At 52.2% G+C, this 26,317-nt stretch overlaps 1 protein-coding gene across 1 annotated transcript in view; it reads left to right on the top strand.

Annotated features, from left to right (window-relative positions):
* LOC144487563 (metabotropic glutamate receptor 6-like) overlaps positions 1-26,317 on the top strand; it is a 40,609-nt gene that overhangs the window by 8,273 nt on the left and 6,019 nt on the right. Inside the window, exons 5-8 of the mRNA XM_078205646.1 lie at positions 4,753-4,893; positions 6,957-7,157; positions 14,589-14,728; positions 19,472-20,407. Coding sequence (XP_078061772.1) covers positions 4,753-4,893; positions 6,957-7,157; positions 14,589-14,728; positions 19,472-20,407 — 1,418 coding nt within the window. The remainder of the gene's footprint in view (positions 1-4,752; positions 4,894-6,956; positions 7,158-14,588; positions 14,729-19,471; positions 20,408-26,317) is intronic.

Here is a 26,317-nt window from a genome sequence, read left to right as displayed (position 1 = left end):
CCTTCTCTGCACTCTCTCTAACGCCTCCACGTCCTTCTGGTAGTGCGGCGACCAGAACTGGACGCAGTATTCCAAATGTGGCCTAACCAGCGTTCTATACAGCTGCATCATCAGACTCCAGCTTTTATACTCTATACCCCGTCCTATAAAGGCAAGCATACCATATGCCTTCTTCACCACCTTCTCCACCTGTGTTGCCACCTTCAAGGATTTGTGGACTTGCACACCTAGGTCCCTCTGTGTTTCTATAGATACCAAAGATACCAAAGTCTGAGGTCACGTACCAACCGACTCAAGAGCAGCTTCTTCCCTGCTGCCGTCAGACTTTCGAATGGGCCTACCTCGCATTAAGTTGATCTTTCGCTACACCCTAGCTATGACTGTAACACTACATTCTGCACCCTCTCCTTTCCTTCTCTATGAACAGTATGCTTTGTCCGTGTAGCGCGCAAGAAACAATTCTTTTCAATGTATGTTAATACATGTGACAATAATAAATCAAATCAAACCCTAAAGCAATCATGTAACCATTTAAATATATAACACGGGGAGGAAATGGTGTAGCGGTATTATCGCTAGACTATTAATCCAGAAACTCAGCTAATCTTCTGGGAATCCATGTTCGAATCCCGCCATGGCAGGTGGTGGAATTTGAATTCAATAAAAAAAACTGGAATTAAGAATCTACTGATGAAATCATTGTCGATTGTCGAAAAAACCCATCTGATTCACTAATGTCCTTCAGAGAAGGAAATCTGCTGTCCTTTCCCGGTCTGGCCTACATATAACTCCAGAGCCACAGCAATGTGGTTAACTCTCAACTGCCCTCGGGCAACTAGGGATGGGCAAAACCCATGGGACGCCTGTGTCCCGTGAATGAATAACAAGAAAACTCATAATTAGAGATTCTGACCCCCTATCTCCAACCCGGGCCACTATAGGAAGGATGTGCAGGCCTGGGGGAGGGAGCATGCGGGAGGGAGATTTACCCAGAATGATCCCAGGGATGAGGGGACTTCAATCTACGTGGACAGAGAGATGGGGAGAAGCTGCGATCATTCTTCCCCAGAGCAGAGACGGTTAAGGGGGGGGGGGAGATTGATTCAAGGCCGTCACTATCACGAGGGGGCTTGGATCGAGTGAATGAGGAGAAAATGTCCCCCTGTGGCAGGAGGGTTAGCAACCAGAGGCGGGGGTTGCGGGGGAAACAACACAGATTGAAGAGAATCGGAAAGTGAACACGGTGGGATGGCGGGGAGGTGAGGAGAATTTTTATTTGTTGATGCAGTGAGTTGTGATCTGGAAGGCACTGCCCGCGAGGGCGGTGGGGGCAGATTCACCCTTGTAAAGGGGGGAAGTGGATAGATACTCTAAGGGGGAGAGGTTTGCAGGGTCATAGGGGAGGGGGGAGAAGTGAGACAGGGAGTATTCGGAGCGTTTTCTCAAATGGTGGGCACCATTGGTCGCCTTGATAATGAACTGAAACGTCTCGCGGGAAATTGGGACTAGCTTAGTGGTTAAAAAAAAGGGCGGCATGGACAAGTTGGGCCGAAGGGCCTGTTTCCATGCTGTAAACCTCTATGACTCGATGACACTCATGAAGGAATACTCTTTTATCACTCACGTTTCCCTTCATCTGATTTGATTTGATTTATTATTGTCACATGTTTTAACATACAGTGAAAAGTATTGTTGCTTGCGCGCTACACAGGCAAAGCATACCATTCATAGAAAAGGAAAGGAGCGAGTGCGGAATGTAGTGTTACAGTCATAGCTAGGGTGTAGAGAAAGATCAACTTAATATAAGGTAGATCCATTCAAAAGAAACTACAAAAGGTCGTGAATGTGGCCCAATCCATTTCGCAAACCAGACTCCCATCCATGGCTCTGTCTACGCTTCCCGCTGCCTCAGAAAAGCAGCCAGCATAGTCAAGGACTCTTCCACCTTCTTCCATTGGAAAAAGATACAAAAGTCTGAGGTTATGCACCAACCGACTCAAGAACAGCTTCTTCCCTGCTGCCATCAGACTTTTGAATGGACCTACCTCGCATTAAGTTGATCTTTCTCTACACCCTAGCTATGACAGTAACACTACATTCTGCACACTCTCGTTTCCTTCTCTATGAATGGTATGCCTAGTATAGCACGCAAGAAACAATACTTTTCACTGTATACCAATACATGTGACAATAATAAATCAAATCAGATGTCTGATGGTAGCAGGGAAGAAGGTTTTCCTTGAGTTGGTCGGTACATATTCGCAGACGTTTGTATATTTTTCCTGATGGAAGAAGGTGGAAGACAGAATGTCCGGGGTGCGTGGGGTCCTTGATTATGCTGCTGCTTTTCCGAGGCAACGGGAAGTGTAGACAGAGTCAATGGATGGGAGGCTGGTTTGAGTGATGGATTGGGCTACATTCACGACCTTTTGTAGTTCCTTGCGGTCTTGGGCAGAGCAGGAGCCCATACCGAGCTGTGATACAACCAGAAAGAATGCTTTCTCTGGTGCATCTGTAAAAGTTGGTGAAAGTCATAGCTGACATGCCAAATTTCCTTCGTCTCCTGGGAAAGTAGAGGGGTTGGTGGGGCTTTCTTAACTATAGTGTCGGCGTGGGAGGACCAGGACAGGTTGTTGGTGATCTGGACCCTTAGGAACTTGAAGCTCTTGACCATTTCCACTTTGTCCCCGTTGATGTAGACAGGGGCATGTTCTCCTTTACGCTTCCTGAAGTCGATGACTATCTCCTCCGTTTTGTTGACATTGAGGGAGAGATTATTGTTGCCGCACCAGTTCACCAGATTCTCTATCTCATTCCTGCACTGCCTTGTCATTGTTTGAGATCCGACCCACTACGGTGGAGTCGTCAGCAAACTTGAAAATCGAGTTGGAGGGGAATTTGGCCGCACAGTCAGAGGTGTATAAGGAGTATAGTCGGGGGCTGAGAACACAGCCTTGTGGGGCACCGGTGTTGAGGATGATCGTGGAGGAGGTGTTGTTGCCTATCCTTACTGATTGTAGTCTGTGGGTTAGGAAATTCAGGATACAGTCGCAGAGGGAGTTGCCGAGGCCCAGGCCACAAGATTTGGAGATGAATTTTGGAGGAATAATGGTGTTGAAGGCTGAGTTGCAGTCAATAAATAGGAGTCTAACAAAGGTATCTTTGTTACCCAGTTGTTTAAATCTTTTCCGAATGCTAAACCTCAGAGCCACCATACTTGGCGCTGCCGGGATTGGTAACGGAGTTTGCCGGTCAGCGGCCTTTGACTCGCTGCTGCTCGCATGAGCCACCTGTTATATATTTAAGTGGTTGCAGGATTGCTTTAGGAGCTGGTCACATGATTTGATGGTGACATGACATTACATGGACCCATCGAACACAGCCCACCTGGGGCGCACGGGTATCTGCGGCCCCCGGGGCAGGGGGGTGGGGGAGGTCATGCCAGGCGGTACCTTGGCACTGCCCCCTGCCCGTAAGACAAAGGTCGTGGGACACACAAGGGATGTTTGGGCAGTTCTTAGGGACACTGGAATGGAGAGGGGGGGGTGGTGGTGGTGGTGGTGGGGGGGGGGACTCTGTCAGGGGCTGGAGAGGTGGGTGGGCCTTCTATTGGGGGGGGGGGTTTTGGGGCTCATGGTGTGGTGGCATTCTGCAACCGTGGGTGTGGGGCTTTCCTGGGAGGAGGGGGGTCCCGTTTCTGTGGTGGGGGAATGGTCCCCTGGAAAGCGATTGCATCTCCCTCTTGGGCGTGGGGGGGAGGTGTGGTTGTCTGTTGGGATGGGTTGTTCCCGGGGGTTGAGGGGGGGCGGTCGGGGGGGAGGGGTGGGGGTGACTACTGTGTCCAATGGGGGGAGGTTTCACTCTAGGAGAGTTCCCGTGCCCGTAAGTGGCACTCTCCCTGGGGTGAGAGTCGGTCCCTTGTTGGAGGAGGAAGGGGGTTCTTTGGGGTTGGGGTACTTCCTGTCTGGAGGGGGGGTGGACGGAGTTTCCCGCTGGTTTTTATTTTATTTTAGCTCAGATCCAATCCGTCAGGCGCTGGGGTAGCTGGCAGGGTGGGATGTGTCTGCGCTGACATCTCTCTCTCTCATTCTCTCTGTCTCTCTCCCTCTCTCTCCCTCTCTCTCTCTTCCTGTCTCTCTCTCTCTCTCCCTCTGTCTCTCTCTGAGTCTTTCTCTCTCTGTCTCTCTCTCTCTGTCTCTTTCTCTCTCTGTCTCTCTCTCTGTCTGTCTCTCTCTCTCTCACTGTCTCTCTCTCTCTCTGCCTTTCTCGCTCTGTCTCTCTCTCTCTTTCCCCCCATCGCTCTGTCTCTCTCTCTCTCTCTGTATCTCTCTCTCTCTCTCTGTTTCTCTCTCTCTCTCTCTGTCTCTCTCTGTTTCTCTCTCTCTCTCTGTCTCTCTCTGTATCTCTCTCTCTCTGTTTTTTTCTCTCTCTCTGTCTCTCTCTCTGTTTCTCTCTCTGTTTCTCTGTTTCTCTCTCGCTCTCTCTGTTTCTCTCTCTCTCTGTCTCTCTCTCTCTCTCTCTCTGTCTCTCTCTCTTTCCCCCCATCGCTCTCTCTCTCTCTCTCTGTCTCTCTCTCTCTCTCTCTGTCTCTCTATCTCTCTCTCTTTCTCTCTCTCTCTGTTTTTCTCTCCCTCTCTCTCTCTCTCTGTCTCTCTCTCTCTCTCTGTCTCTCTCTCTCTCTCTCTGTCTCTCTCTCTCTGTCTCTCTGTCTCTCTCTCTCTCTGTTTTTCTCTCCCTCTCTCTCTCTCTCAGGCTTTGACCAATACTTCACCAGCCGTTCGCTCCAGAACAATCGCCGCAACATCTGGTTCGCTGAGTTCTGGGAGGACGACTTCATCTGCAAGTTGACCCTGCCTCGGGGCCGGCACGACCCCGCCGTGAAGAAATGCACCGGTAGGTGCTGCTGCCTCTCACTCAGCAGCCGGGGCCGGGGGGTCACCAGGGTCATGTCCCCAGCCGGGGCCGGGGGGTCACCAGGGTCATGTCCCCAGACGGGGCGGGGGGGAGTCACCTGGGTCATGTCTCCAGACGGGGCGGGGGGGTCACCAGGGTCATGTCCCCAGACGGGGCGGGGGGGTCACCAGGGTCATGTCTCCGGACGGGGTAGGGGGTCACCTGGGTCATGTCTCCAGAGGGGCAGGGGGGTCACCAGGGTCATGTTGCTGGGCGGGGCGGGGGTGGGAGTGGTGAACTCGTCCGATCATCCCCAAAAGCAATTGCCATCACATACCCATGAAGAACGGTTAGGAATGGAAATCTGTGACCCTTACACTGTGACCCTTACACTGTGACCCTTACACTGTGACCCTTACACTGTGACCCTTGCCCTGTGACCCTTGCCCTGTGACCCTTGCCCTGTGACCCTTGCCCTGTGACCCTTGCCCTGTGACCCTTACACTGCGGTGACCCTTACACTGCGACCCTTACACTGCGACCCTTCACTGTGAGTCTTACACTGCGACCTTTATGCTGTGACCCTTACACTGCGACTCTTACACTGCGACCCTTCACTGTGACTCTTACACTGCGACCTTTATGCTGTGACCCTTACACTGCGACCTTTATGCTGTGACCCTTACACTGTAGTGACCTTTACACTGTGACCCTTAACCTGTGACCCTTACACTGTGACCCTTACACTGTGACCCCTACACGGCTCTGGCACCTATGTTGCTGCGGTCATTCTTTTCCATCTGATGCTCGTGTCACTGCAGATTGCGGTCAGTCTGGCCTCCTTCGGGTGGTCATTCCAGAGTTCACAGGGGGTCATATTGAGTTCACGGTGGGGTCATTCCGAATTCACCGGGAGGTCATTTTGAGTTCACGGTGGGGTCATTCTGAGTTCATGGTCGGGTCATTTTGAGTTCCCTGAGGTGGAGGATGAGGCGAGTTGCATTTTCCTGGGAGATGGGTGGATTTGGGATGGATTTGGGATATTCTGGGAGGCTAAGTGAGGGATTTGGACAACTACAACTCCTCCCATTGGCACCGAGGAACCTCCAACCCTCACTGCTCATTGGAACCAAGCTGATTCCTGCTTTCCCTCCCTCACTCCCTCATTCTCTCTCTCTTTCACTTGTTTCCCCTCTTTTGTCCGTTCCCGCTCTCTCCCTTTGCCGCCCTTTCTCCTCTCTCTATTTGTCTTTCCCCCCTCTCTCTCCTCCCCTCTCTTTCCCTCCCCCATCCCCTCTCCCTGTCCCCTGTGGACAGCCTGGTGCCCCCCATGTTCTCACTCCCTCCGTCTCTCCTCTCTCTCTTCCTCCCTCCCTCAATCTTTCCCTCACTCCCTCCCTCTGTCTCTCTCTCTCTCTACCTCTCCCCTCCTTTGCTCCCCTTTTCTCTTCTCTCTCCCCCTCTTTTTTCCCACCTATCTCTCTATCACCCCTTTCTTCCCTCTCTCTCTCTCCTCCACCGCTCCTCTGTCTCCTCTGTCTCATTTTCTCTCTCTCCCTCCCTCTCTTCCCCCCTCTCTCTTTCTCTCCCTCCCTCACTCCCTCCCTCTTTCTCTCTCTCCGCTCCCTTTCTCTCTCCATCTCTTCCCCCCTCTCTCTTTCTCTCCCTGCCTCGCTTCCTCCCTCTCTCTCTCTCCCCTCCCTCTCTTCACCCCGCTCTCTTTCTCGCTCCCCTCCCTCTCTCCCTCCCTCTCTTGCCCCCCTCTCTCTCTCTCTCCCCTCCCTCTCTTCACCCCGCTCTCTTTCTCGCTCCCCTCCCTCTCTCCCTCCCTCTCTTCCCCTCTCTCTCTCTCCCCTCCCTCTCTTCACCCCGCTCTCTTTCTCGCTCCCCTCCCTCTCTCCCTCCCTCTCTTGCCCCCCTCTCTCTCTCTCTCCCTCCTTGACTTCCTCTCTCTCTCCTACCTCGCTCTCTCTCTCTCTCTCTCTCTCACACACACCCTCTTTGCCTCCCCCTCGCTTTCCAACTCTCCCTCTCCCTTACTGTGTCTCTCTCTGTCTCCCCAGGCCAGGAGAGGATTGGGCGGGATTCACACTACGAGCAGGAGGGGAAGGTACAGTTTGTGATTGATGCAGTGTACGCCATGGCCCACGCACTGCACGACATGCACAATGACCTTTGCACTGGGACCAATGGCGTCTGTGCGAAAATGGACACCATCGATGGCAAGACTCTCTTACAGTACATCAGAGGAGTGAACTTCAACGGTGAGTCCGAGATCGCGAGGGGCGGGGCGGTGGTTGGGTGCGTGGGAGTGCTGTTCTTCTGAGATGCTGGTCCCTTAACGTCCCCTGGTTGGCTACATTCAATTCAACCTTGACCTTTCACCTCTGGCAGCAAAGGGGCGTCAGCCGGAATTTCTACCCTGTATTGATCAGGGGGAGGTCGCGATGCACATTCAGTCGATCAGCCCTTCTGAGGCAAATGGTACCCATTGGCTGGGAAAGTTGGGGGGGGCGGGGGGCGGAGGTGCAGGTGACAGCAGAGGAGGTAGTAGCCGGATTCACTGGGAGCAATCCCAGAGGTTAGTCACCTGTCCAGCACCCCCTTTGGCAGAGACTGGGAGGGTTGTAGGGGGCTGGCGGGGGTTACAGAGATAGGGAGGGGTGTAGGGGCTGGCGGGGGTTACAGAGATAGGGAGGGGTGTAGGGGCTGGAGGAGGTTACAGAGATAGGGAAGGTTGTAGGGGCTGGCGGGGGTTACAGAGATAGGGAGGGGTGTAGGGGCTGGAGGAGGTTACAGAGATAGGGAGGGGTGTAGGGGCTGGAGGAGGTTACAGAGATAGGGAGGGGTGTAGGGGCTGGCGGGGGTTACAGAGATAGGGAGGATTATAGGGGCTGGAGGGCGTTACAGAGATAGGGAGGATTGTAGGGTCTGGAGGAGGTTATAGAGATAGGGAGGATTGTAGGGGGCTGGAGGAGGTTATAGAGATAGGGAGTGTTGTAGGGGCTGGAGGAGGTTACAGAAATAGGGAGAGTTGTAGGGGCTGGAGGAGGTTACAGAGATAGGGAGAGTTGTAGGGGCTGGAGGAGGTTACAGAGATAGGGACGGTTGTAGGGGCTGGAGGAGGGTACAGAGATAGGGAGTGTTATAGGGGCTGGAGAAGGTTACAGAGATAGGAGGGTTGAAGGGGCTGAAGGAGGTTACAGAGATAAGGAGAGTTGTAGGGGCTGGAAGAGGTTACAGAGATATGGAGGGTGTAGGGGCTGGAGGAGGTTACAGAGTTTTGGAGGGTTGTAGGGGCTGGAGGAGGTTACAGAGATAGGGAGGGTTGTAGGGACTGGAGGAGGTTACAGAGATAGGGAGGGTTGCAGCGGCTGGAGGTGGTTACAGAGATAGGGAAAATTGTAGAGGCTGGAGGAGGTTACAGAGATATGGAGCGTGTAGGGGCTGGAGGAGTTTACAGAGTTTTGGAGGGTTGTAGGGGTTGGAGGAGGTTACAGAGATAGGGTTGTAGTGGCTGGAGGAGGTTACAGAGATAGGAAAGGTTGTAGGGGCTGGAGGAGGTTACAGAGATAGGGAGGATTGTAGGGACTGGAGGAGGTTACAGAGATAGGGAGAATTGTAGAGGCTGGAGGAGGTTACAGAGATATGGAGCGTGTAGGGGCTGGAGGAGGTTACAGAGTTTTGGAGGGTTGTAGGGGTTGGAGGAGGTTACAGAGATAGGGTTGTAGTGGCTGGAGGAGGCTACAGAGATAGGAAGGCTTGTAGGGGCTGGAGGAGGTTACAGAGATAGGGAAGGGTGTAGGTACTGGAGGAGGTTACAGAGATAGGGAAGGGTGTAGGTACTGGAGGAGGGTAAAGGGACAGGGAGAGTTGTAGGGGCTGGCAGGGGTTACAGGGATAGGGAGGGGTGTAGGGGTTGGAGGAGGTACAGGGATAGGGAGGGGTGTAGCGGTTGGAGGGGTACAGAGATAGGGAGGTTTGTACGGGACTGGAGGGGGTTACAGAGATAGGGAGGGGGGGTGAGGTGACCACGGAGGGATTTGAAAGTGAGGATGAGAATTTGGAAATGGAGGTGTTTCCGGACCGGGAGCCAGTGTGGGTCACTGAGCACAGGGGGTGATGGGCGAACGGGGACTGGGTGAGAGTCCGGACACGGAAGGAGGCATCAGAATTTGGGATCAGCTGAAGTTTTGGGAAGGTGGGAAGGAGGTGACAGATGGAAAGTAGAATCAAGGACTGTTGGAACAGTTGGCAATCTGCTGGAGTTAAATGCCGAGGGAGGGGATGAGCGATTGCAGCCTTGGGCATTCAATTATTTTTTAAATTGCGTTTAAGTGAGAGATTGTAATTAGTGAAAGACCCACGAGAGATTTGACGAGTGTGGCCTAGTTGACCAAAAAAAGCCTCAACTACGACTTGACGCAGCAAGGCACCCTGGGTAATCAGCAGCGAGCGGACAGCTCAAGGTTAGACCAACATCTGTTGGCGCAAAATCTCTTAGTGGCTGTTCGTAAAAGTGGATGTGCGCAAATCTCACCGGAGAAGGGGGTTTTCCTTCATGTTTGGCCCCTGCATCCCACCGGTTGCCATGGAAACCAGGCCTTGCTGGAAGGCCGAGTATGGGCCGTGGCTGCCATTTCGGGTAGGGGGCGCCTCGTCGGTTGGCCTCAATGGTTTCATGAGTGGGTGGAGGTGACAGGAGGGGTTGGGATGGGGGTGGAACGTTACGGGGAGGGGGGGGGCGATGCCCACAGCTCTAGTTGGCACCATCTACCCCAGAGTCAGGCGACGTGCAGGGGGGGCAGAGGAGGCCCCCGTGGCACCCTTCAGGCCTTCTCCATGGCGGTGCCCAACAGCTGGGGGCCGGTTGGCATCTGGAATCCAACGCTGCGCCACCTTAACCTGACCTTCTATCTCCAACTCCCAGAACCCGGTCAGAATGGGATTTGACGGGGATTAACTCGGGCTGATTTATCAAACATTACAAGCTCGCACACCACACAGTGACAGCAAGAAAAAAGCCTGAGGCTTGACACCAGTTATCCAATTAGTCCCGCACTCTCTCCCTCTCCCCGCCGCCCTCACCTCTCTGCCCCCCTCCCCACACCCCTCACATCCCTGGAAAGTTGCTCCCCCCACCTTCCAGCATTTCTCCAATTCCCAATTTTTGGAGGGGTGAATCTGGCCTTTCAGGTCACCGCATCTCCCCGCATCAAAACGAAAAATTCCCCTCCTCCCCCCTGCCGCCCGATTCTCTTCCATTTGTGACGTCACCCTGGTTACCGGGAATGTAGGAATGTATGAAGTCAAAGAGGCCATTCGGCCCCTCGAGCCTGCTCCGCCCATTCAATGCTACAAAACCATGAGACGGAGGAGCAAAAGTAGGCCATTCGGCCAATCGAGTCTGCTTCCGCCCATTCAATGACTGATCTGATGTGAGAATCCTCAACTCCCACTTTCCTGTCTTATTCCCTCGATTCCCTCACTGATTAAAAATCTGTCTATCTCAGCCTTGAACACAGTGACCCAGCCTCTACAGCCCTCTGCGGTAAAGAATTCCACACATTCACTCCCCTCAGAGAGAAGAAATTCCTCCTCGTCTCTGTCTCCAATGGGTGACCCCCCCTTACTCTGAGATTGTGCCCTCTGGTCTCAGACTCTCCCACACGGGGAAACAACCTCTCAGCATCCACCCTGTCAAACACCCCCTGAGAATCCAATACAGAGTCTGGTCCCAGACTCTCCCACACAGGGAAACAACCTCTCAGCATCCACCCTGTCAAACACCCCCTGAGAATCCAATATGTCTCAATAAGGTCGCCTCTCATTCTTCTAAACTCCCAATGAGTGCAGGCCCCAAATCTACTCAACCTCTCCTCATAAGAAACTCCATCCCTACCTGGGATTGACCGAGTGAACTGGACTGCCTCCAATGCCGGGATATCTTTCCTTAGATAAGGAGACCAAAACTGTTCACAGGATTCCAGGTGCGGCCTGACTCGTGCCTGGTACAGTTTTAGCAAGACTTCCCCTATTTTTATACTCCGTTCCCTTTGATATAAAGGCCAACAAGACAACGGACCTTGAACTTTGACCCCATCCCCCCCTCCCGCCCGATCTCCCTGAGAGACCAAAAATTCATCCAATTGCTTGTTGGGAGCAGTTGGGTTTACTAATTAAAATATTTAAATTTAAATAAGTGTAAATAAACTGAGTAACTAAAGCACACTTCTGTGCAATTAAGAAATGTATAACGTTCAGTTGTAGCCGGTATTAGCTCAGACTTTTGTATCTTTTTCCCGACGGGAGAAGGTGGAAGAGAGAATGTCCAGGGTGTGTTGGGGTCCTTAATTATGCTGGCTGCTTTTCCGAGGCAGCGGGATGCGTAGACGGAGTCAATGGATGGGAGGCTGGTTTGCCATCAGACTTTTGAATGGACCTACCTCACATTGAGCTGATCTTTCTCTACACCCTAGCTATGACTGTAACACTACATTCTGTACTCTCTATGAATGGTATGCTTTTTCTGCACAGCGCACAAGAAACAATATTTTTCACTGTAAACTAATACATGTGACAATAATAAATCAAATCAAAGCTTTGATAAACAGAGTAAATTATAATATAAAGATAAAATCATAGAAACTAGAAGCAGGAGGAGGCCATTCGGCCCTTCGAACCTGCTCCCCATTCATTTTGATCATGGCTGATCATCAAATTCAATATCCTGATCCCCCCCTTCCCCCCACATATCCCTCGATCCCTTTAGCCCCAAGAGCGATATCTAATTTCTTCTTGAAATCACACAACGTTTTGGCCTCAACTACTTTCTGTGGGAGTGAATTCCACACATTCACCACCCTCTGGGTGAAGAAATTTCTCCTCACCTCAGTCCTAAAAGCTTTACCCCTTATCCTCAAACTATGACCCCTAGTTCTGGACTCCCCCCACCATTGAGAATGTCCTCCTTACATCTACCCTGTCTGGTCCTGTTAGAATTTTATAAGTTTCTATGAGATCCTTCCTCAATCGTCTAAATCCCGGTGAAAACAATCCGAACCCACTCAATTTCTCCTCTTACCTCAGTCCCGCCATCCCCGGATCAGCCTGGTAAACCTTGTCTGCATTCCCTCCAGAGCAAGAACATTTTTCCTTAGATAAGGAGACCAAAACTGCACACGATATTCCAGGTATAGCCTCAGCAAGGCCCTGTATAATTGCAACAAGACATCCCTGCTCTTGTACTCGAATCCTCTCACTATGGAGGCCGCCAGACCATTTGCCTTCAGTTTATTTATTAGTAGGTTCACATTAACACTGCAATGAAGTTACTGTGAAAATCCCCTAGTCGCCACACTCCTGTTCGGGTAACACTGAGGGAGAATTTAGCACGGCCAATGCACCCTAACCAGCACGTCTTTCAGGCTGTGGGAGGAAACCAGAGCACCCGGAGGAAACCCACTTAGACACGGGGAGAACGTGCAGACTCTGCACAGACAGTGCTGGGAATCAAACCCGGGTCCCTGGCGTTGTGGGGCAGCAGTGCTAACCACTGTGCCACCGTGCCGCCCAAAGCCACAGTGAAGGAACGGCCGATATATTTCCATGTCGGGATGGTGTGTGTGTATCGGAAAGGCTCGGAGGGGGGAGTCTTGCAGGCGGTGGGTGTTCCCCATGGCGTCTACTGCCCTTGTCCTTCTTGGGGGTAGAGGTGGCGGGTTTGGGTGACACTGTCGAAGGAATGAATCACTGCAGTGCATCTAATAGTGCATCTAATAATCCAGTTCTGGTCGCCTCATTACAGAAAGGATGTGGAAGCCATAGAAAGGGTGCAGAGGAGATTTACAAGGATGTTGCCTGGATTGAGTGGCATGCCTTATGAGGATCGGTTGAGAGAGCTCGGTCTTTTCTCCTTGGAGAAGCGAAGGATGAGAGGTGACCTGATAGAGGTGTATAGAGGGGTAGTGATAGAGTGTATTCTCAGAGGCTTTTACCCAGGGCTGAAATGGTTGCCACAAGAGGTCACAGGTTTAGGGTGCTGGGGAGTAGGTATAGAGGAGATGTTAGGGGTAAGTTTTTCACTCAGAGGGTGGTGGGTGCGTGGAATCGGCTGCCGGTAGTGTTGGTGGAGGTGGATTCGATAGGGTCTTTTAAGAGACTTTTGGATAAGTTCATGGAAGTTAGTTAGATAGATGGTTATAGGTAAGCCTAGTAGGTAGGGACATGTTCGGCACAACTTGTGGGCCGAAGGGCCTGTTTGTGCTGTAGCTTTTCTATGTTCTAATAGATGGTACACACTGCTGCTGCTGCTGTGCATCGGTGGGTGATAAAAAACACTTCCAAAAGGGGATCGGATGGTGAAATATTGAGGGCGGAGAGGGGGCGTATGGGGGGAGCATCAGATGCCTTGGCTGGCCTTGGAAAGGGCTGGCATCGGCAGGACGGGCTGAAGGGTTTCCTCCTGTCTTGTTCCAGCGATACCCAGAGACTGAGTAGACTGGGGCTATACTCATTGGAATTCAGAAGAATGAGGGAAGATCTTATAGAAACATATAAGATTATGAAGGGAGTAGATAAGATAGAAGCAGGGAAGTTGTTTCCACTGGCGGGTGAAACTAGAACTTGGGGGCATGGCCTCAAAATAAGGGGGAGCAAATTTAGGACTGAGTTGAGGAGGAACTTCTTCACACAAAGGGTTGTGAATCTGTGGAATTCCCTGCCCAGTGAAGCAATTGAGGCTACCTCATTGAATGTTTTTAAGGCAAGGATAGATAAATTTTTGAACAGTAAAGGAATTAAGGGTTATGGTGAGCGGGCGGGTAAGTGGAGCTGAGTCCACAAAAAGATCAGCCATGATCTTATTGAATGGCGGAGCAGGCTCGAGGGGCCAGGTGGCCTACTCCTGCTCCTAGTTCTTATGTAACTCTCTCGGATGGTGTATCCCAAAGTTCTTCCCTGTTACGTGTGGGAATGCTAGAAGGACAAGAGGGGAAGACCACCACCCATTCTGAGCCCCACACACACCATCACGACTTGGAAATATATCGGCCATTCCTTCACTGTGGCTGGGGTCAAAATTGTGGTACTCCCTCCCTAACAGCACTGTGGGTGTACCTACACCACACGGGGACTGCAGCGGGTTCAAGATGGCAGCTCACCTACCACCTTCTCAAGGGGGCCAATTAGGGATGGTGGTTAAATTCTGGGCCCGGACAGCGACACCCACATCCCTGTGAACTAATACATTATGTGGAGATGCCGGCGTTGGACTGGGGTAAGCACAGTAAGAAGTCTCACAACACCAGGTTAAAGTCCAACAGGTTTATTTGGTAGCAAATACCATAAGCTTTCGGAGCAATGCTCCTTCGTCAGATGGAGTGGTCTCTGTTCAACAGAGACCATTCCATCTGACGAAGGAGCATTGCTCCGAAAGCTTATGGTATTTGCTACCAAATAAACCTGTTGGACTTTAACCTGGTGTTGTGAGACTTCTTACTGAACTAATACATTCACAGGATTTGAATATTGCTGAGAATAGACACATACAGTTGAAGTTTTCCCTCTCGGACTCATCAGGACAATCCGCAAGAACACCGAATTGTTGAGGGAACAATTGGGAGAATCGTGGGGGGTGGGGTAAAGAGGAGATGTCGGGATTGGCTTACAATGTGACTGTCTGTTCCGCTGCGCAGGGAGTGCCGGCACCTCGGTGATGTTCAATGAGAATGGGGACGCCCCGGGGCGATATCACATCTTCCAGTACCAGCACACCAACACCAGCACGCCCGGCTACCACGTCATCGGCCAGTGGACCGACCAGCTACGGATGAACGTGAGTGACAGCTCGCGCCAGGGCCAATATTTGACCCATTCGGCCGCCCGCGATCAGCTTCGGGGCATCGCTGCTTTGGGATCTTGCTGTGCAATCTGCGTCGCCCGTGTTTCCCGTCACTGGTTTGTGAGGCCCTTTCCTTATTCCAGCCTGAGCCTCCTCGGCAGTGGAGGTGGGGGCATGGTGGGGCAGGGAGCACGGAGGAGGTGGGAAAGTCTTGGACAGGATAGGAGAGTGGGCAAAGAAGTGGCAGATTGAATACAACATGGGGAAGTGTGAGGTTACGCACTTTGGTAGGAAGAATAGAGGCATCGACTATTTTCTAAATGGGGAGAGAATTCAGAAATCGGAAGGGCAAAGGGACTTGGGAATCTTAGTTCAGGATTCTCTTAAGGTTAACTTGCAGGTTGAGTTGACAGGAAGGCAAATACAATGTTAGCATTTATTTCCGAGAGGACTGGAATACAGAAGCGAGAATGTACTGCTTTATAAGGCTCTGTCAAACCACATTTGGAATATTGGGAGCAATTTTGGGCCCCGTATCTAAGGAAGGATGTGCCGGCCCTGGAAGGGGTCCAGGGGAGTTTCACGGGAACGATCCCAGGAATGAAAAGCTTGACGTATGAGGAACGTTTGAGGATTCTGAGTCTGTACTCGATGGAGTTTAGAAGGATGCGGGGGGAATCTCATTGAAACTTACAGAATACTGAAAGGCCTGGATAGAGTGGACGTGGGGAAGATGTTTCCATTAGTTGGAGAGACTCGGATCCGAGGGCACAGCCTCAGGGTAAAGAGACAACACTTTAGAACCGAGATGAGGAGGAATTTCTTCAGCCAGAGGGTGGTGAATCTGTGGAATTCATTGCCACAGAGGCGGCCGGGTCACTGAGTGTATTTAAGACAGAGAGAGAGAGGTTCTTGATTGGTCAGGGCATCAAAGGTTATGGGTCTCAGCTGATCCGCTGTGGAAGCCTTCATCTGCCCTTTCGTTCCCCTCCACACTCAACTATTCCCTCGCTGTCCCGGCTGCTCTCCCACACTTGACCCTCTGCAACCTTCCCAGACTCACCCCCTCCCCTGCCAACAAGCCACCCCCCTCCCCCCCCCCACCGTGTCCGGACTCTCACCCAGTCCCCGTTAACCCATCGCCCCCTGTGCTCAGTGACCCACACTGGCTCCCGGTCTGGAAACACCTCGGTTTTCAAATTCTCATCCTCGCTTTCAAATCCTTCCATGGCCTCCTCAGCCCCCCTCCCTATCTCTGGAACCCCCTCCAGCCCCTACAACCCTCCCTATCTCTGGAACCCCCTCCAGCCGCGACACCTCTCCCTATCTCTGTAACCTCCTCCAAAACCTACACCCCTCCCTATCTCTGTAATCTCCTCCAGAACCTACATCCCTCCCTATCTCTGTAATCTCCTCCAGCCCTAACAATCCTCCCTATCTCTGTAACCGCCTCCAGCCCCAACAACCCTCCCTATCTCTGTAACCTTCTCCAGCCCCGACAAGCCACCCTATCTCTGTAACCCCCTCCAGCCCCGACAACCCTCCCTATCTCTGTACCCCCTCCAGCCCCGACAACCCTCCCTATCTCTGTACCCCCTCCAGCCCCGACAACCCTCCCTAGCTCTGTACCCCCTCCAGCCCCGACAACCCTCCCTATCTCTGTACCCCCTCCAGCCCCGACAACCCTCCCTATCTCTGTACCCCCTCCAGCCCCGACAACCCTCCCTATCTCTGTAATTGGACTATGAAATATCATGAGGCGGCCATTTTGTGAACCAGCTTCCAGTAATGAGGTGGAGATTATCCCATTTTTCCTTCATCTTGGTGTTAAACTTTGGCCTCAGGACACCGGGGAGGACTCCCCACACACCATTTTGACCATTAGTGCCCCTGCAGGGGTTAACAGCACATTCTGGGTGACTTTAAGTGTACATCTGTTGGTGTTGATTATCCCTTGGCCTAGTGTTAGCCTCTGGACTCGGCAGCCTGCCTGAATTTAAAACCTGGGATTTATTCAATTGGGATTTGGCAAGTTCCCGTTTAATAGGAGGGGGATTTAGAAAAGTAATAATTTTAGATTAAATTCCTCCCCTAAATGAGAGGTGCTTAAACAATTTAGTTAAGTGGGATTTTGACAAACAATTAAATAGATGCTGCAGCTTTGACAGGCTGGTATGGCCGACATTTGTTTATGACCATGCACTCTCTTAATCTACTGTCACTGAAAGGTGGCGGAGACACAGAGTGTTTGACAGGACAGAACGTAGAGGGAGCTTTACTCTGTATCTAACCCCGTGCTGTACCTGTCCTGGGAGTGTTTGATGGGGACAGTGTAGAGGGAGCTTTACTCTGTATCTAACCCCGTGCTGTCCCTGTCCTGGGAGTGTTTGATGGGGACAGTGTAGAGGGAGCTTTACTCTGTATCTAACCCCGTGCTGTCCCTGTCCTGGGAGTGTTTGATGGGGGACAGTGTAGAGGGAGCTTTACTCTGTATCTAACCCCGTGCTGTCCCTGTCCTGGGAGTGTTTGATGGGGGACAGTGTAGAGGGAGCTTTACTCTGTATCTAACCCCGTGCTGTACCTGTCCTGGGAGTGTTTGATGGGGTCAGTGTAGAGGGAGCTTTACTCTGTATCTAACCCCGTGCTGTACCTGTCCTGGGAGTGTTTGATGGGGACAGTGTAGAGGGAGCTTTACTCTGTATCTAACCCCGTGCTGTACCTGTCCTGGGAGTGTTTGATGGGGTCAGTGTAGAGGGAGCTTTACTCTGTATCTAACCCCGTGCTGTACCTGTCCTGGGAGTGTTTGATGGGGACAGTGTAGAGGGAGCTTTACTCTGTATCTAACCCCGTGCTGTACCTGTCCTGGGAGTGTTTGATGGGGTCAGTGTAGAGGGAGCTTTACTCTGTATCTAACCCCGTGCTGTACCTGTCCTGGGAGTGTTTGATGGGGACAGTGTAGAGGGAGCTTTACTCTGTATCTAACCCCGTGCTGTACCTGTCCTGGGAGTGTTTGACAGGACAGAACATAGAGGGAGCTTTACTCTGTATCTAACCCCGTGTTGTACCTGTCCTGGGAGTGTTTGATGTGGACAGTGTAGAGGGAGCTTTACTCTGTATCTAACCCTGTGCTGTACCTGTCCTGGGAGTGTTTGATGGGGACGGTGGAGAGGGAGCTTCACTCTGTATCTAACCCCGTGCTATACCTGTCCTGGGAGTGTTTGATGGGGACAGTGTAGAGGGAGTTTTACTCTGTATCTAACCCCGTGTTGTACCTGACCTGGGAGTGTTTGATGGGGACAGTGTAGAGGGAGCTTCACTCTGTATCTAACCCCGTGCTGTCCCTGTCCTGGGGGTGTTTGATGGGGACAGTGTAGAGGGAGCTTTACTCTGTATCTAACCCCGTGCTGTACCTGTCCTGGGAGTGTTTGATGGGGGACAGTGCAGAGGGAGCTTTACTCTGTATCTAACCCCGTGCTGTACCTGTCCTGGGAGTGTTTGATGGGGACAGTGTAGAGGGAGCTCTACTCTGTATCTAACCCCGTGCTGTACCTGTCCAGGGAGTGTTTGATGGGGACAGTGTAGAGGGAGTTTTACTCTGTATCTAACCCCGTGTTGTACCTGTCCTGGGAGTGTTTGATGGGGGACAGTGCAGAGGGAGCTTTACTCTGTATCTAACCCTGTGCTGTACCTGTTCTGGGAGTGTTTGAAGGGGACAGTGTACAGGGAGCTTTACTCTGTATCTCACCCCGTGCTGTACCTGTCCTGGGAGTGTTTGATGGGGACAGTGCAGAGGGAGCTTTACTCTGTATCTAACCCCGTGCTGTACCTGTCCTGGGAGTGTTTGATGGGGACAGTGTAGAGGGAGCTTCACTCTGTATCTAACCCCGTGTTGTACCTGTCCTGGGAGCGTTTGATGGGGACAGTGCAGAGGGAGCTTTACTCTGTATCTAACCCCGTGCTGTACCTGTCCTGGGAGTGTTTGATGGGGACAGTGTAGAGGGAGCTTTACTCTGTATCTAACCCCGTGCTGTACCTGTCCTGGGAGTGTTTGATGGGGACAGTGTAGAGGAAGCTTTACTCTGTATCTAACCCCATGTGTACCTGTCCTGGGAGTGTTTGATGGGGACAGCGTAGAGGGAGCTTTACTCTGTATCTAACCCCGTGCTGTTCCTCTCCTGTGAGTGTTTGATGGGGACAGCGTAGAGGGAGCTTTACTCTGTATCTAACCCCGTGCTGTTCCTCTCCTGTGAGTGTTTGATGGGGACAGCGTAGAGGGAGCTTTACTCTGTATCTAACCCCGTGCTGTTCCTCTCCTGTGAGTGTTTGATGGGGACAGTGTAGAGGGAGCTTTACTCTGTATCTAACCCCGTGCTGGACCTGTCCTGGGAGTGTTTGATGGGGACAGTGTAGAGGGAGCTTTACTCTGTATCTAACCCCGTGCTGTACCTGTCCTGTGAGTGTTTGATGGGGACAGTGTAGAGGGAGCTTTACTCTGTATCTAACCCCGTGCTGGACCTGTCCTGGGAGTGTTTGATGGGGACAGTGTAGAGGGAGCTTTACTCTGTATCTAACCCCGTGCTGTACCTGTCCTGGGAGTGTTTGATGGGGACAGTGTAGAGGGAGCTTTACTCTGTGTCTAACCCCGTGCTGTACCTGTCCTGGGAGTGTTTGATGTGGACAGTGTAGAGGGAGCTTTACTCTGTATCTAACCCCGTGCTGGGCTTGGCTCTGTTTCAGATGGAGGAGATGCAGTGGGGAGGAGGGGGCACCGAGGTGCCGCCCTCGGTCTGCAGCTTCCCCTGCGAGCCTGGCGAGCGGAAGAAGATGGTGAAGGGCGTGCCTTGCTGCTGGCACTGCGAGCTGTGCGATGGGTACCGCTTCCAGCTGAGCGAGTTCGAGTGCCAGCTGTGCCCGCTGGACATGCGGCCCAGCATCAACCGGACGGGCTGCCGGCCCACGCCCGTGGTGAAGCTGGAGTGGCACTCAGCCTGGGCGGCACTGCCCCTCATCCTTGCGGTGATGGGCATCCTGGCCACCACCTTCACCGTGCTGGTCTTCATCCGCCACAACAACACGCCCATCGTGCGGGCGTCGGGGCGCGAGCTGAGCTACGTGCTGCTGACTGGCATCTTCCTCATCTACATCATCACCTTCCTGATGATCGCGGAGCCGGGCGCCGTGGTCTGTGCCCTCCGCCGCCTCCTGCTGGGTCTGGGCATGAGCATCACCTACTCTGCCCTGCTCACCAAGACCAACCGCATCTACCGCATCTTCGAGACGGGCAAGCGCTCGGTGACGCCTCCCCGGTTCATCAGCCCCACCTCGCAGCTGGCCATCACCTTCATCCTGATCTCGCTGCAGGTGCTGGGCGTGTTGGTGTGGCTGGGCATCGAGCCCCCCCACGCCCACGTGGACTACGAGGAGCAGCGGACCCCTGACCCCGAGCTGGCCCGCGGAGTGCTCAAGTGTGACATGTCCGACCTCTCCATCATCTGCTGCCTGAGCTACAGCATCGTGCTGATGGTCACCTGCACCGTCTACGCCGTCAAGAGCCGCGGTGTGCCCGAAACCTTCAACGAAGCCAAACCCATCGGATTCACCATGTACACCACCTGCATCATCTGGCTGGCCTTCGTCCCCATCTTCTTCGGCACCGCCCAGTCCGCCGAGAAGGTAAGGGCACCTCACCAACCCCCTGCCCGTACCCCTGCCCATTCCCCCTGCCCGTTCACCCTGTCCATTCCCCCTACCCGTCCCATGCCTGTTCCCCCTGCCCGTTCCCTCTGCCCACCCCTCTGCCCATCCCCCCTGTCCATTCCCCCTGCCCATTCACCCTACCTGTCCCCTGCCTGTTCCCCCTGCCCGATTCCCCTGCCCGTTCCCCCTGCCCGTTCCCCCTGCCCGTTCCCCCTGCCCGTTCCCCCTGTCCGTTCCCCCTGTCCGTTCCCCCTGCCTGTACCCCCTGTCCGTTCCCCCTGTCCGTTCCCCCTGTCCGTTCCCCCTGTCCGTTCCCCCTGCCCGTTCCCCCTGCCCGTTCCCCCTGCCCGTTCCCCCTGCCCGTTCCCCCTGCCCGTTCCCCCTGTCCGTTCCCCCTGTCCGTTCCCCCTGCCCATTCCCCCTGTCCATTCCCCCTGTCCGTTCCCCCTGTCCGTTCCCCCTGCCCATTCACCCTACCCGTCCCCTGCCTATTCCCCCTGCCTGTTCCCCCTGCCTGTTCCCCCTGCCCGCTCCCCCTGCCCGTTCCCCCATGCCCATTTCCCCGCCCGTTCCCCCTGCCTGTTCCCCCCGCCAATTCCCCCCGCCCATCCCCCTGCCCATTCCCCCTGCCCATTCCCCCTGCCCTTTCCCCTGCCCGTTCCCCCTGCCCTTTCTCCATGCCCGTTCCCCCTGCCTATTCCCCCAGCCCGTTCCCCCTGCCCATTCCCCCTGCCCATTCATCCTGCCCGTTCATCCTGCCACTCTGTCAGCCACCTCTGTCCCATTCTTCATCAGCCTCTCCTTATCTCACTCCTCATCTAACTCCTTTCCTAGCTCCTCACTCACTCCTCACTCACTCACTCACTCCTCACTCACTCCTCACTCACTCTACATTAACTCCTCATTAACTCCGCTATAACTCCACATTAATGTTCACTAATGTCCTGTATGTGACTCCAGAGCCACAGCAATGTGGTTGACTCTCAACGAGTGATGGGCAATAAACGCTGGCCCGGCCAGCGAGGCCCGTGTCCCACGAATGAATTTTTAAAAACCGTAGAGGAGGAATTCCTGGCGTGTATACGGACGGGGTGGCTTTCTGGGCCAATACATTGAGGAACAACAAGGGAACAGGCCATCCTTGACTGCACATTGTGTAATGAGAAAGGAATGATTTGCAATCTGCCTTGGGGATGATAATGTGATAGGATTCTTCATCAAGATGGAAAGTGACGTAGTTGATTCTGAGATCAGGCTCCTGAATCTTAATAAAGGAAACTACAAAGCAGTGGACCATGAGTTGTCGATGATAGATTGGGGAGCGTTTCTTAAAGGGATGACGGTGGATAGGCAATGGCAAACATTCAAGGAATGCATGTGAGAACTCCAACAATTGTTTATTCCTGTCTGGGGCAAAGGTAAAACTGGAAAGGTGCCAAAACATGGCTAACAAGGGAAATTAGAGATAGTATTCAAACCAAGGAAGAGGCATCCAGATTGGCCAAGAAGAGAAACAGACCTGAGGATTGGGAGAAGTTTAGAATTCAGCAAAGGAGGACAAAGGGATTGGTTAAGAAGGGGAAAGTAGAGTGTGAGAGTAAGCTAGCGGGGAACTTAAAAACTGACCGTCAAGGTAATAGGTATGTGAGGAGAAAAAGGTTGCCGAAGACAAATGTAGGTCCCCTACACTCAGAAATAGGGAATTTCTAACGGGGAACAAAGAAATGACTGACCAACTGAACTGAACTGAAAAGAACAAAGAAAATTATAGCACAGGAACAGGCCCTTCGGCCCTCCAAGCCTGCACCGACCATGCTGTCCGATTGAACTAAACAAGCTGGGGCGTCTTGTTGAAGTTGTACAAGACATTGGTAAGGCCACACTTGGAATACTGTGTACAATTCTGGTCACCCTATTATAGAAAGGATATTATTAAACTAGAAAGAGTGCAGAAAAGATTTACTAGGATGCTACCGGGACTTGATGGTTTGAGTTATAAGGAGAGGCTGGATAGACTGGGACTTTTTTCTCTGGAGCGTAGGAGGCTGAGGGGTGACCTTATAGAGGTCGATAAAATAATGAGGGGCATAGATCAGCTAGATAGTCAATATCTTTTCCCAAAGGTAGGGGAGTCTAAAACTAGAGGGCATAGGTTTAAGGTGAGAGGGGAGAGATACAAAAGTGTCCAGAGGGGCAATGTTTTCACACAGAGGGTGGTGAGTGTCTGGAACGAGCTGCCAGAGGTAGTAGTAGAGGTGGGTACAATTTTGTCTTTTAAAAAGCGTTTAGACAGTTAGAGGGGTAAGACGGGTGTAGAGGGATATGGGCCAAATGCAGACAATTGGGGTCAGCTTAGGGATTTTAAAAAAAAGGGCGGCATGGACAGGTTGGGCCGAAGGGCCTGTTTCCATGCCGTAAACCTCGATGACTCTATGACTCTAGTACATTGATGGGCAGCACAGTGGCACAGTGGTTAGCAATGCTGCCTCACAGTGCCAGGGACCCGGGTTCAATTCCGCCTTGGGTCACCATCTGTATGGAGTTTGTACGTTCTCCCCGTGTCTGCGTGGGTTTCCTCCGGGTGCTCCAGTTTCCTCCCACAGTCCAAAGACGTGCGAGTTAGGTGGATTGATCACGCGAAATTGCCCCTCACTGTTAGGGGGACTAAGTAGGGTAAATGCATGGGGTTAAGGAGATAGGGCTGGGTGATTGTGGTCGGTGCAGACTCAATGGGCTGAATGGCCTCCTTCTGCACTGTAGGGATTCTATGATTCTACATACTTTGGTTCTGTCTTCACAATGGAGGACACAAATTATGTATCAGAAATGTTGGGGAACACTGGGTATATTGAGAGGGAGGAACTGAAGGAAATCAGTACTAGTGGAGAAATGGTGTTGGGAAAATCGATGGGATTGAAGGCCAACAAATCCCCAGGGCCTGATAATTTACATCCCAGAGTACTTAAGGAAGTGGCCTGAGAAATAGTGGATGCATTGTTAGTCAACTTCCAAGATATTATTGGATCTGGAACAGTTCCTACAGATTGGAGGGTGGCTAACGTAACCCCAATATTTAAAGGCCAACAGGTTTATTTGCAATCACGAGCTTTCGGAGCACTGCTCCTTCATCAGGTGAGTGGAGAGGTAGGTTTCGCAAACACGGCATATATAGGCGAAGACACAATTACGAGATAATTACAGATTGGAATGTGAAGAATGGTTGGAGTGCGAGTCTTTACAGGTAATCAAGTCTTTACAGGTACAGACAATGTGAGTGGAGAGAGGGTTAAGCACAGGTTAAAGAGATGTGTATTGTCTCAAGCCAGGACAGTTGGTAGGATCCCTCTGTGATTATCCCTCTCTCCACTCACACTGTTTGTACCCGTAAAGACTCACTTTGCAACCATTCAAAGAACAAAGAAAATTACAGCACAGGAATGGCTCTTCGACCCTCCAAGCCTGCACCGACCATGCTGCCCGACTGAACTAAAACCCCCTACCCATCCAGGGACCGTATCCCTCTATTCCCATCCTTATCATGTATTGGTCAAAACTCCCCTTAAAAGTTACGATAGAATCTGCTTCTTCACATTCCAATCTATAATTATCTTGCAGTTGTGTCTCTGTCTGTATATGCCGTGTTTGTGAACTAACCTCCACTCACCTGATCATAGAAATCATAGAAACCCTACAGTACAGAAAGAGGCCATTCGGCCCATCGAGTCTGCACCGACCACAATCCCACCCAGGCCCTACCCCCATATCCCTACATATTTTACCCACTAATCCCTCTAACCTACACATCTCAGGACACTAAGGGGCAATTTTAGCATGGCCGATCAACCTAACCCGCACATCTTTGGACTGTGGGAGGAAACCGGAGCACCCGGAGGAAACCCACGCAGACACGAGGAGAATGTGCAAACTCCACACAGACAGTGACCCAAGCCGGGAATCGAACCCGGGTCCCTGGAGCTGTGAAGCAGCAGTGCTAACCACTGTGCTACCGTGCCGCCTTGGAGAAGCAGCGCTCCGAAAGCTCGTGATCCCAAATAAACCTGTTGGCTTTTAACCTGGTGTTGTGAGACTTCTTACAGAGCCCACCCCCCAGTCCAACGCCGGCATCTCCACATCACCTCTACTTAAAAAGGGACATAGAGGGAAAACAGGGAATTCTAGAACCAGTCAGCCTGGTGTCGATAGTGGGGAAAAACGTAGAATCCATCATCAAAGATTTTACAGCCAAACACTTGGGAAACAGTGGTAGGAGTGGACAGAGTCAGTTATGATTGTATTCGCTGGAGTTCAGAAGGATGAAGGGGGGGGAATCTCATAGAAACCTATCAAATTCGAATAGGACGAGACAGGGTAGATTTTCCCCCTCATTTTCACCTCAATTTCTCCTCATTTCCCCCCTCATTTCCCCCCTCATTTCCCTCCTCATTTTCCGCCTCATTTTCCTCCTCAATTTCTCCTCATTTCCCCCCTCATTTCCCTCCTCATTATCACCTCATTTTCACCACATTTCCTCCCTCATTTCCTCCTCACTTTCCCCTCATTTTCCTCCTCACTTGCCCCCTCCTTTCCACCTCACTTTTCCCCCCCCCCATCTTGCTCTCCCATGTCAGTGTCACCTCCCTCCTCTTCCCCCACCTCACGTTTCTCCTGCCGTTGCTCCCCCTCCGGCCCTGACTTCTGTACCAGCCTTTTCCCCGCATGAATCTTCCCAATCCGTCACAGACAACTGCCCGTAACAGCTGCCACCTAAGTGGGGTCTTCAATTTGAAAAATATCCGCTGGCTTCTCGCACAGGGCCTCAGCGACAGAATGCAATTGAAAATCACAAGAGGAGATGCGGAGAAAATTTTCCAAAAGCTCAAGCAAAGATTCTTGAGAACAGCATTAATTAAGAGAAGGGGGAAGAGAGAGAGAGAGAGAGGTAAAGATAGAAACATAGAAACTAGAAGCAGGAGGAGGCCATTCGGCCCTTCGAGCCTGCTCCATTATGACGTGGCTGATCATCAAATTCAATACCCTGATCCCCCCTTCCCCCCCATATCTCTTGATCCCTTTAGCCCCAAGAGCTATATCTAACTTCTTCTTGACCTCAACTACTTTCTGTGGTGGTGAATTCCACACATTCACCTCCCTCTGGGTGAAGAAATTTCTCCTCACCTCAGTCCTAAAAGGTTTACCCCTTATCCTCAAACTATGACCCCTAGTTCTGGACTCCCCCACCATCGGGAACATTCTTTCTGAATCTACCCTGTCTAACCCTGTTAGAATTTTATAAATTTCTATGAGATCCCCTCTCACTCTTCTAAACTCCAGTGAATATAATCCTAACCCTGTTAGTCTCTGGTAGAGAGGTTTACGGAGGGAATTACGGAATGTAGGGCCACCCCCCCCTCCCCAGGCAGCTGATGGCACGGCCGCCAATGGGGGAGCAACGGGAATCAGGGGATGCTCGGGAGGCCGGAATCGGAGGAGCGCAGAGATCTCGGAGAGTTGGTGGAGGTTACAGAGATAGGGAGGGTTGTAGGAGCTGGAGGAGGTTACAGAGATAGGGAGGGTTGTAGGGGCTGAAGGAGGTTACAGAGATAGGAAAGGTTGTAGGGGCTGGAGGAGGTTACAGAGATAGGGAGGGTTGTAGGGGCTTGAGGAGGTTACAGAGATAGGGAGGGCTGTAGGGGTTGGAGGAGGTTACAGAGCTGGGAGGGTTGTAGGAGCTGGAGGGGGTTACAGAGATAGGGAGGGTTGTAGGGGCTTGAGGAGGTTACAGAGATAGGGAGATTTGTAGGGGCTGGAGGAGGTTACAGAGATAGAGAGGGTTGTAGGGGCTGGAGGGGGTTACAGAGATAGGGAGGGTTGTAGGGGCTGGAGGGG

The sequence above is a fragment of the Mustelus asterias genome, unplaced genomic scaffold (assembly GCF_964213995.1).
Source record: "Mustelus asterias unplaced genomic scaffold, sMusAst1.hap1.1 HAP1_SCAFFOLD_876, whole genome shotgun sequence".
NCBI classification, from domain to species: domain Eukaryota; kingdom Metazoa; phylum Chordata; class Chondrichthyes; order Carcharhiniformes; family Triakidae; genus Mustelus; species Mustelus asterias.
Note: the sequence above shows the minus strand (reverse complement) of the source record. Positions and strands in the feature narration are given on the sequence as shown.